This window comes from Belonocnema kinseyi, chromosome 6 (assembly GCF_010883055.1).
Source record: "Belonocnema kinseyi isolate 2016_QV_RU_SX_M_011 chromosome 6, B_treatae_v1, whole genome shotgun sequence".
Taxonomy (NCBI): domain Eukaryota; kingdom Metazoa; phylum Arthropoda; class Insecta; order Hymenoptera; family Cynipidae; genus Belonocnema; species Belonocnema kinseyi.
Genome location: NC_046662.1, coordinates 88649063 through 88661017, shown reverse-complemented (window position 1 = coordinate 88661017; position 11955 = coordinate 88649063). Strand labels below are relative to the sequence as shown.

Genomic DNA, 11955 nt, shown 5'->3' with positions numbered 1-11955 from the left:
GGCTGTTCCAATTTTTGGATAACTTTTTCTTATCGAATGTTTTGGCTTTAATGAGCAACACGTTATCTCTGAAGCAGAATTTTGTATTATCTTTAAATGGTGAATTTTTAAGTTTACTGATTGTTTTTTCGCTTTCCTGAACATTTTTGATTATATTGGTTATCTAGTTCTATATCACCACCCTTCAAATATATTTCCAATTTAAGAACAAAGATTTTTCCACTAAGTTAGGGATATTTGATCTTTGACACTTTATTTTTCAAAAGTTCCAAAATGTTGTCTTTTAAATTCAATAGTTTTTTTTACCTATATCAGATATTCAAATTTTCTTTATAGATTCTGGTGAGTTTTGCTCATAGCATTGCCTTTCTTACGATAGCAGAAAATTTATTTAAATATTGCAAAACATAAATCTGGTAATTTTGAAATTATATATGGAAAGAAGATTTTTCGAAACATTTTTTTTCGTAAACGATGCAATATATCATATAAGAGAAATACATTTTTTTATGCGCGAACGTTTTTGTAGATTTAATTTATGAACAAAAAATTCTCCTGGCCATTAGAATGTCTCACTTTTCGGCTCATTAGACAGAAAATAACAAATGAAAAAAGAAGGAGAAAAAAAGGAAAAAGTAAACCAAAACCAACCTCTCACTTTTCCATTTCTCCGTCTTTTTTATACTACTATAGGGAACCAACATGTTTCGGGGCCTATTTAGACCTGTCATCGTGGATTAATAATAGGAAAATTACAAGATCTGATCAAACATAATACTTGCAATTAAAAGCAGACATATACAAATATAAATTTCTGTCTTTAAAAGAGGCTGCCTTCTCTAATTTTGTGTCCATTATTGAAAAAAGTGATCAAGATATAAAACTTATTTTTTATAAGATTCAAAAAAAATTGCAGCCTAAAAAAAACCCTTCTGCCGATCCCAATATTTAGTTTTGTTAACCCTAGAACGGCACACCTCTTAAAGTGACCTTGATAACGCGACACATGGGTCTGCGATACCCACGCTCATATATTTCAACGCCACATTCGAAAAAATTTATTTTTAAGAATATACATAGGGAATTGAGAACTTAAAACATCAAGGAACACGAAAATAAAAGTGAATTTCTTGATTAGTTTACAAGTTTAAAATCCTTGAATTAAGACTTTTTCTTCAAAAATAAAAAAAAGAGGTTATACATTTTTTAATAAATTTATAAACATGAGATGAAAGAAATAAATAACGGATGCCGGCCTGTCGTGATTTTGTCCTGCCTTATGGAAACTCTGGTTGAACCTGTTTTTTTAAATATTATGTATGATAGAAAAAAAGTGGAACAACCACCGCAGAGTCCCACTATTTTTTTAGTCTCATATTTATTTATTAATATATTTTGCAGTTAGACAACTGAATGAATGACTGAAAAACGATAGACATTTAGGAAATATGAATTATTTAATAACAAATATATGTTACATCATTGTACAGCAGTAGCAAAATGTAATAAGTAAATTATAATTTATTCAACACACTTAAATTTAAACGTAGTTGTCTGCCTTTCTGATTTATAAAAAATAAGGCGTAATTCTTAACAATCTAATAGTTGTATATTTTTAACGAAATAACAATAATCCAGATCGTGATACTAACAAAACATTAGTTTTACTTTGATTTTATAACGCGCTTATTTGTAAGTTGTACATGTATTATTTAGAAAACTTGAACGTTTATTCACGACAATCAGAGTTTCTCAAATCTTGGCGACTCAAACAGCACATATTGGTAACACTTACACGCAAAATAAAATTGATTTAATTATTCGAATTCGGGAATATCATCAAACGAGTAGCCAGGAACTTTCCGATACGCTAATATCGCTACTCTTACGTGATAAGCTCCTGGTATAAACATTAAGGCTCCTAAAATTATTATCGGCCACATTCGATCCGAATACTAAAACGAGAAAAATAATTTTTTATTATTATTTTTCAGTATTAAGCTATAGTTAATTTTCTCTTGACTATTTTTTCGAAATTCACTTACCTTAGTGTCAATGTGACCACTGACAATTAAGCTGCCGATTACAAGCATGATAGTCCCTCCGATAAAAAGGAGGGCTGCTAGAATAATCGCCTTCCATGGTATTTTCACAGGAGGCTGCACAAACTACAAAAATATATTTATATTTAAAAGTCGCATCAATAAACACTTGATTAAGAATTGCTCTTTCTTCAAGGTATTTACATACAAATATTGTTGAATTATGCATGGTAACTAAGTAACGAATTCAAATCTTCATTTACATTATGATTTTCATTCTTCCTAATAGTTTACGATTTTTGAAAAAATAAATATTTTTTTCACTCACTTGAGAATCTACGAAACCATGATCGGTTTCGGTGAGTTGAGTATAATCCACGCTGTTAAATTGTTTTTCTCGGCCTACCTTTCTTCTAGACATGCTTAATTTTTTGAAGAATTCTAAAAAATATATATACTTTGAGAACTGGGACTTGTTGTTCCTAGAAAATTGAAAACCTTCCAGAAATAGGAGTGGTAACTAGGCAAATCTACGGAATCACTTCTTGAAGAAAAAGAATTTATTTCACGAACCACAGCGATATATAATTCAATATAGCAAAATTCGAATTTTTCTACGACAACGAAATTCAAAATTGTCTTAATATTCCCTGCTGATTCTACAGGGTTACTACAGAACCTGGAAAATGCCTGGATTTTTGAAAAAGTGCCTGGAAATTTGTATTGAAATTTCTTTTTGAACTTTTAATAATAGGTTCATTGCATGATTTACAATTGCATTTTTCGATAATAAATTACCTACTGTTCACATTCGTTAAAAAATGTGTTTTAAATACTTTAATTTTCGGAGGAAATTGAAAAATAAATTAGTAATATTTTAAATACTATAATGACCTTGAGTTGTTAAAATCTTTAAAATTGAAAAACATTTTTTTTGCAACGACCCTGTTATCTTAATACCTTTCTATTTATTTTACAAATTCATGATTATAGGAATTGATTAACTTTCATTATAACGATTTGAACGAGCGTGCTAAGCGCTACCTGATACTTTTTTAAAATTATATATTAATAATTTTTTTACTACATTAAAAACCTTTGCTTCAAATGATATAATAGTAAAGACTCAGGAAATAATCACTATTTTCTATTGTTCTTTGGGTAATTTTACAGCCATGTCTCTATAGTATTTTGCTAAATTATAAAGATATTTTTTTCTCTGGATTCTACTCTAGATTCGAACTTGCTGCGAAAAAGCTGGCAAATTTTGAAGTAATGGTTGTACTTACCGCATAACTTAAAATATTCAAAAGAATAATTTACACATTTTTAAAATTGTTTACTTATGCACCAAGTTGGTCCCTGGGGCAGAACTTAGGGATACAATTCTAAAAATATTTTAACAATAAGTCAAATACTGTTCAAATTTATCTTAAAATTTTCATTCACATTCTTACGAGGAAAAAATTTTAATGTTTAATTTTATTAAAACTAAGGTACTTTACTAACAGCTCAAAACCCCAAGAATATTTCCGGAAATTATATTGCAAACAATACAATGCTTTGAAAATAATTTAAGCTCAAATTTTGAATAAGATTTTTAAAAAACTTGTCGTGGAAATTTTGTCAAAAATTGATCTGGAAAACTTGGAACTTTGAAATCCGATTTCTGTAACAACGCTATGTCCTAGACCTAGAAAGATAGTAAATTGTATAGAAGTGGGAGTAAGAAATACGTAAATCTGAAAAAAAACACTTTAAGAAAAAAAAGTTAATTTCCAGAACCGCAAATTGGATTTATTCCCGCAGCGATAAATAAATAAATTTATTGTATTAATTACTACGAGGATTCTGCACGAAAAACATTCTTTACACGATTTAAGCACGTATTAGCACGCTTTAGCATGCACTAGTACGTATCAGCACGTATTAAATTCCACTCGAAGGTTCTATTTATTTCCAATGAGAAAACAAATTAGTTAGCAGGTCTTAATATTAGTGAAGAAATCGTGACTATAAACAAGTTTTAATTTTTTTTAAGCGTGACAGTTATCAAACTTACAATATTCGAATAATTACCATTTTTCTCAATTTTGTACTAATTTTCCACTTACCACGTGCCACATAGGTTGACACGCCTCATTATCGCAGAGATAAAAATAAACATTGATTATTTTGCGTGCTCCGCTTTGGTCCGATAACACTTTCAGAATAGTTTTATAATAACACTGTAAAGAAAAATAATTCTAATTCAAGAATCAATTATGATTTCCGAATTTTTTGCAGCAATTTTAAGAAATTCAAATCCACTAAGTACTGAAGATCCTTTGTTTCAGTTTGTTTACGTAGTGAATGCGACAATATTTAAAAATCAATGGTTAAAAGTCAGTTGATGTTAGTTCAGTCAGCTGACGATGTTTCAACTCAAGTACAGCAGAGGGCGAAACCATCGCCGTGACAGGTGCTGACACATTTGGTAAACTGATGAACTCTATTCACAAAGGGATGATTTCACCTTTTTCGTTTATGTTTACGTAGTGCTTTGTGCTCAAAAAAACAACAAAACCGGTATTTTCAAATGGAGGGATTAAATACGGAATACTTTTTATTAAAACCAATTTCTCAGATGGTAAGTTTAGTGCAATATTTGATTAATTTGTTCGAACCTGTCGTGAACCACGTTCTCCGCATGTCTAATTAACAAAAGTTTGTTGATAAGTCGTTAATTTCGAAATCATGTAAAAAAAATGCATTTATATATTTTTGTACAGACAAAGGTTCTTTTTAAATATAAAACCTTGTTATATAAATAAAGCGGTCGATTCTCACTGTTCGAATATTAAAATTAAACTCACTAAAGAGGTTATGGCATAGTTTCGAACATTATTTGAAAACAATATTAAAATAGCATAGATTGAATATGCCAGAGCTTTCTAGAGACTTTAGGGTAATTTATATTAAGGCTCTGATTGGTATTACGGAATTTTCCACAAAAGTAAAAAGTTAACTTTGTTGGATCATGAGTATTATATGAGTAATACGAAATATTCCGTAACGGCAGCCCTGAACAAGTCGGAAAAAGGGTTAGTTTTCCGGAAAATTCGATAGCGGTAGACATTTATATTTATTTAATTAACAAATTAAACGCTAATTTAATATTTTGTGCATTGTTGAGATGTGCACTGGAACGGGTTTGTGCAAACAAAAAAGCATTTTTTTAAAACGGTGTAAGACGCGCAACTACTTTTTAACATTACACCCAACGCTGAAGGGTCTTTTTTCGGTTTTATCGATTTTGAAGGTGCAGGATGTGCAAAGCGTCTCTACGCTGGCGTCGTGACAGTAGCGGGAAAATTTGACCTTTTGGAGTGCTAACAAAATTATTAGTACAATTAATATAAAAATTAAATTTAAAATTAAGATTCATATTATTTCATTTTTTGGAGTTTTAATTTGTAGTATTTTATTATTGAAAACTTCATTAAAAACTGTAACTGTTTTTAAATATTTTATATATTTATATTTTTAATTCACAATACTTAATATTTAAACCCGTTTGATTTGAAATGCATATGAAGTTATGAAACATATTTAACATTTTGCGCATTCAGAAAATGAAGGAACTGTAATTATCCTAATTTATATATTTATTTTAAGTCGGTAGAAACTGAGGAAAAATAAGAAAAATTTGAAATGAACGATTTTTGAGGAAGCTAATAAAGGACTTTGTAATTACTTAAGAAAGTATAAAAGAATAAATCTAATATGCACGAAAAAGGCTCTCCGCGTCTTGAATTATATTTCTAAAGATGGAAATTCTTTTCAAAAGTCTGAAATGATATTGAGCGACATTCATCCTAGGTATACAATTATACATTTAATATATAATGGGAAATTCTGTAAACACGCTTGCGATTTTATACAGCTTCGTTTTTTTTTCAGGAGCGCATACAAAAATAGCTGTATAATTAATGTTTAGAATAGCCTTGTGGCATTTTCTTTTATTCTTATTTTTTGTCTGACCTCGTACTCTGACGCGTGGGCATTCTTCGCATAATGAACAAAACTTTTTCAATGTTCACATAATTTGAGCCACCTTTTATCTCCATAGTATTGATTTTAATTTTTTGAATATGCATGGACGACTGTATTTTAAATTTGATCTGAATTTTACGAGTTTATAAACAATTTTATTTCAGTAAAAACAGCAAAAATACAAAGTACGAGATAATCTTATTTTCAATTCTTTTTATACAAATTTTGAAATTGTAAAAATTAAAAAGCAAAGTATTACCGCTAGGTTGTATAATAATTATGCATTACATACTATTTGCATCCAAATTAATTTTATATCTAGCCGACAAAAAAAATAATTAGAGATATAAAGAAGCAGAAAGAACGCAAAGAATGTGAAAAATTCCACAGGACAATATGAAAAAGTAATACCAACTCTACTCCAAAGTCTAATTTCTCTATGGTAAATTTCGATGAAATTACCCTTGAGTAGATACATATACGTATTTTAATCTTTAAGCTACAAAACTGTAATATAGAATCGCGAAAGTATACAAAACTTTTTTATCTTTGATTTTATGAATCTGTTTTTCTTATATCTGAACTTATTTCATCATAAATCGATTATTCAAAAAAATTTCTTTTTCCTAGATTCAAGAATCTACGGGAAATTCTAGGATAAGGCCTGGTTTTCCTAACAATAAGGGCGATGGAGTTAATTACGCGGCACTGGTTCGAGGCGATTCTGCGCTCTGGAGCCCCTTTGGCAAATTCGGAGGGCAGACGAAGGAGGCTCTCGGGGGCAGCAGTGCGGGTTCTGGGGGCGGCGAGGGCGGGTGCCTTCGTTGAACAGAGCCCTTGTTGACAGCCGGCTCCCGATTACGCTACATAAGGTCTCGCAAACGTACACCCATAGTGTTTGCTTCTTTAAAAATCACCCTTCGCCTCCGCTCACAAATCGACACGAATTCTAGACGAGAGGCTTCGTAGATCGTCTTCGGGTCTGTCCAGGTAAATCAATAGTTCAAAGTCTTCAAAATTAATCGCACTCTTCCCAATTAGTGTGCCGGTCTACACCATAAATCCCGCAAGCTTCGAAAATTTCCTCTTTTATCTGAAAATTTCTCCTCTAAAAATCATTAGATAGGCGAAGAGAAAAATAGTCACAGAATGGTTTAGGTTAAAGATAAAGTGTTCAAAGACCTCTTGAAATAATAAAAATTTCGGATCTTCAATTAGTGCTTTTGAACAAAAATTTGTTTCAGAATTTATAGCAAAGGGTTGTTCGAAAAAGTTTGTTTTTTATCAGCTGTCAATTTTTGTCTTGCAGATTCATGAATTTTCTTTTCAAAATGTATCAAGGGATAAGTTAATTCTGAGATTATGGTGATTAATGAGTTCACCTTTCTTGTAACGCATTAATTAAGGAAAAATGATGGAACAAATTATTATAATAGGAGGGTGAACATTTTCGTATCTTTCATCTTGAATTCAATTTTTAATATTATTACATTATCATTAATGTATAAGAGTTTGTTAGTGATTTTTGATTATATTATTAATAATATAGTCATTTTTCAGTGTAAAGTTTGCAAATGAAAAAAGCTTCACTTTTTTCCACCCTCAGCCTGAAAATATATTTAGATGTGATTCTGTAATAAATATTGAAAACGAAATTGGTTGAAATTGAAAAGCTTAAAGAAGCAAGTGGAGTAATTTTGAATTGAGGGCAATTTCGAGATCGCTAGAGTGAAAGCTCTCAGGGGCGTTTAACGTAGATGCAGCGAAATTAGCGTCTCAACCCTGTGGATCTGACCGGAACTCGTGTTAGTGCGAAAGTGCACGCCAACTTATCTATATGCAGCAGCTGTTTCCCGATTCGATTTTTTGTTCCTCATGCTTGTATCAAATTCAAGAAAATTCATAAAGCTCATCTTGGGGAACAGGAAGTTTCCATTTTTTCTTGTTAGAGAATGTTGTTGATACTGAAGTTTAAGACTGTGATTGCACCCCATTCGTGTGCACGTGTAATTTGTCGGCTCTGTAGTTAAATCTAGTGTCAGGAACGACCTACAGGTTACCTGGTGTTCCTCATAGTGGAGAAAATAGACTTTTTTAATGAAAGAAAATACAAATAGCAATATCAAAGAGTTGACTGAACCGGGAATCTAAGGAATAATCAGAAATTTTAGAGGCGTAGAAACCCCGGAAAATGAGAGTAAATTTGTTTTTCGAATGGAATTTATTCAGATTTATAACCAAAAAGTTGATTGAATTACTTAAAGTGATGTGCCAGATATGACACCAAGTTATGCAATTTTAAACCAGCTGGATTTCAAATATGAAACAATTCAATTTTTATGGCCTCTTATTCAAATTTTTAGTTTTTAATACTTATTTCGAGAATTAATTTTTCAATTTTTTCATGTTCATCGAGAAATCAGCGAAAATCGCGTTCTGACTTTGAGTACGGAAAAGGGAGAGATTGAGCATATAGAAAACATAAGAATAACAATTAGATAAGAACCTTTTTTTCAAAAGTTTGCTTTTTAATGATTTAAAGTAAGCTAGGACACTGTTTAGAGATACATATTGGGAATATGTAAAAATAATTTCTCATTTCACCGAAAAAATTAATTTTTTAAATATGAAAGTGACAACTGCGTGAGGACCATTTGAGTTTTGTGCTCTGAGACACAGCATCTTTTTACAAATGTATTTATCTCTCTGAAATATTGTAAATAATGGCCGCATACAAAATTTATGAGATGGAAAACTGTATAAAGATCATTTTGTTTTTTCCCTCTCACGCAGGAAAAAATGTTTTCCTAATCTTCTCGCATCTTTAATCTAGAATTCATGGAAAATAAGTGCTTCTATGATTTTATCGAAATTTCATATCGGAAAGCCAATCGCAGAAACTTGTTTTGGCTATTCTCTCAAATTTAATTTTTTCCTGTATCCAGTTACCATTCACATATCTTCAATTACTAATGGATATATTTTTGTGAAGTTGATCATACGGGGACCTTAAAGGATTTATTTTATACACATTCAAAGAATTATTTTGCAAAAATAACATTCTTTTCAGTTAATAGAACATCATTATTTATTTATTGACCTATATCTATAATGTCGGTAAAATCTGAATAAATATTATATTGAAAGAATAGCAACTAACGTAACTGATCTTTTGTTTACACGCTCGTTGTGACATTAGAAACCTTAGACAAGTCTACCAATCGCAGATTACGATACCAAGTGACCCAGATTCGAGTAGTGGTGAAGAGATTCTAGAAATGATGCCTTAAGGGTTTGATTAACCCCTACAGTGCATAATTAAGGTTTCTCAAGAAGAGGCTGTTTGTTAAATTAAAAATATTCTATTTTTCCTCCGAAATATAAAAGAATCTTATAAAGAATCATTTTTGTTATTTGTACTATTTTTTTTAATAAATGCTAAAGTCATAGTTTCTGACTCAAATGAAGATATTCTAACAGGCTGACGACAAACGGTTTAATCTACTTAATTCTACTAATCCACTCTCTAAACTTTTCTTTATCTTGAGTATTTTAAATCAATATTTTAATTTACTGCTTTTAATGAGAATCAACGTTAAGCTACTTACCCACCCTTCCAACTAATTTTAACATGACTGGTATTTTGGAGTCATTGGTGCTTCCTATGCAGATAATCTCTATAAAAATCAAGAATGCCTAGCACGGGAGGAAAGAGCGTTTGAGAGCAGCTGAAAAGCATGGCTTGGATAAAAAATATGGTCTTTTTCAAAATATGAATTTTTTTTATTTGTTCAGTAATAAACTAAAGTACAAGACCTGAATGATCATCTGCTAAAAAAATCCTCTCGGTCTGCTGTTACTGTGTAATGGTAGATTATACATAAAATTATCAGTTGCGAATAAAGAAAACTCATTTGTGTCTGATTTAGAGTTTAGTTTGTGACCGAAAAATAGGATAGAGTGGAAGATGAAATATATTATCAAAAAGGAGGGAATGTGGCAAAAAGTGGAGAAAGAAATGTAAAAGGAATCATAATAATTTATTTTTTGCGTCTAAGTGAGGAGAAAAAATTTTGTTATGTTAAAAAAGAGGCGCAAAGTGGAGCATGGAGTTGGTCCTCATTCGTCTTGTAGTGGTAAACAGTGGTAGGATACAACCCTCCTGGATGGCGCATAAGGGTCAGCCTTTCTATAACCGGTGTGCTCAGGCTGTTTCTCCCAAGCCCTTTTATTTTTCTTTCTTCTCTTGAACTCCCAAACAATTTATCGAAAATGATGGACACGTGTAGTAAATCGATAATATCAATATGAAATTACCTTGTATTCCCATGGCACTGCAATAATTGAATTAATTGTTAACTGAAAACACAGGTCTGAATAATAAAATCCATTTAGCTTCAGAATTAAAAAATAATGCTGACAGATATATTAGGGAAATACTCCTCAAGACTTCAATTTTGTACGCTTACAATTAAAAGTTGTCCTGGTTTTAATTTTTTTAATTTTGTAATGTCCAAACTCAAAATATTCAGAAAATCATAAATTTCTACCCCAAGGATTGAAGTAAATTTGAATAATTTCGAAAAATTTACATTTTTAGAGAAATTTATAGTGGTTGATAAAGAAGTTCTTAGAATACGAAGTGAGGAATCAGAATGTATTATTTATCATGCGATATCAATCTCTTGGGTATTAGATGTCGAAACATAGTCTACTGATAAGACATTTATTCATTTTTTTCAAATAAATTTCGAGTTAACTGATATCACAGAATTCTTAGAAAAATGTATAAAGCTCTATAGGGGCAATATTAACATTTTTTAACTCATAATACAAGTTTTTTCTCGGTCAGGGCGGAGTGCAAATACTAAAATTAATCGAATCATTTAAGCTGAGGGAAAACATATTATGTGAATTGGTATCCGACAAAATTGAGAGAAATATTTAAAATCGGTTAATCGGTTATAATAAGAACTTTAAAACAAAATGTTGAATGTCGAGTTTTTTGGTGATGTGGAAATACCTGTTTTTTTTTATACTCACATTTCGAAAAAAGTGTAATATTTCGAATACGAAATTTCTTCAGCTTGAATTAAAAAAAAGCTACTCTTTTTCTTTCTCTTTCTACTAAAATTATTTTGATGATAAAATAATTTGAGCCTCTTTAAAGTTTTTTATTACCAAAAAAAACATACTCCAAATTTCTAGTTTTTTGAAGAACGACCCCGTAATTGAATAATTAAACATTTTCTAACTTATTTTAATTAGTTTCAGAATGGAGTGCCCCGAAGCGGTCGAACGAGGTCAAAATTTTCGTCTACTTAAAAATGAAGAGCTACCAGAACTTTTGGATTACCTCACGCAATACTTGCCAGTATCTCTCAAGGTGAGTCATCTCAAATATATTTACACCTCTTAGATCAATCTTTAATCTCTAATCTTAATCAATCAAAATATTTATAGAAAAAAATGACGGCATTAAAAGAAATTAAGGTTTTTCAGTTTCTTTTAGTGTTCATTAGAAAACTATTTTTCTTTACAATAATAATTGTTGAGGTATTTTAATATCGGCCTCAACGATCATAATGTTCTAATTTTCTTCTTCATCTTCTTATAGTTATATAAAAAACTTAACCTTAAAAAGAATGAAGGATATTATTTATGTGATTTATTATTAAATTAATGTTTTTCGAAACCACCATGTTTATGAGCCCATGATGCGCCCAGAAAAGTGAGAGTTAGATAGCCCTTTAACACAACGTCCAGCTAGCAGCAGATCATTAGTTCCGAACGCCGCCGCACGGTCAGATAACTAATTCCAGAAATGGCCACTGAATAGCGCGCAATTTATTATTATTATTTTTTATTATATTTATTA

The 11955-nt window shown here is 30.7% G+C and overlaps 2 protein-coding genes across 4 annotated transcripts in view; one reads left to right on the top strand and one right to left on the bottom strand.

The window, feature by feature from the left end:
- Positions 1–1444: 1444 nt before the first annotated feature.
- LOC117175220 (transmembrane protein 230) lies at positions 1445–4452 on the bottom strand. Its single transcript, XM_033364877.1, has 4 exons — positions 4157–4452; positions 2371–2483; positions 2046–2168; positions 1445–1955 (listed from the first exon to the last, which is right to left on the bottom strand). Exons 2-4 carry the CDS (start codon positions 2461–2463, stop codon positions 1818–1820), a joined length of 354 nt encoding a protein of 117 aa, XP_033220768.1. The 5' UTR covers positions 2464–2483; positions 4157–4452; the 3' UTR covers positions 1445–1817.
- Positions 4453–6896: 2444 nt separating this feature from the next.
- LOC117175219 overlaps positions 6897–11955 on the top strand; it is a 48162-nt gene continuing 43103 nt past the window's right edge. For all 3 annotated transcript variants that reach the window (XM_033364875.1, XM_033364876.1, XM_033364874.1), the window contains exons 1-2: positions 6897–7067; positions 11346–11463. In XM_033364875.1, coding sequence (XP_033220766.1) covers positions 11353–11463 — 111 coding nt within the window. In that variant the 5' untranslated portion in view covers positions 6897–7067; positions 11346–11352. The remainder of the gene's footprint in view (positions 7068–11345; positions 11464–11955) is intronic.

Coding starts and splice junctions, on each gene's coding strand:
- LOC117175220 (XM_033364877.1), bottom strand. CDS start 2,463: ATGTCTAGAAGAAAGGTAGGCCGAGAAAAACAATTTAACAGCGTGGAT. Junction 2,169..2,370: donor ATGGTTTCGTAGATTCTCAA/GTGAGTGAAAAA, acceptor ATATTTTTGTAG/TTTGTGCAGCCTCCTGTGAA. Junction 1,956..2,045: donor GTGGTCACATTGACACTAAG/GTAAGTGAATTT, acceptor TTCTCGTTTTAG/TATTCGGATCGAATGTGGCC.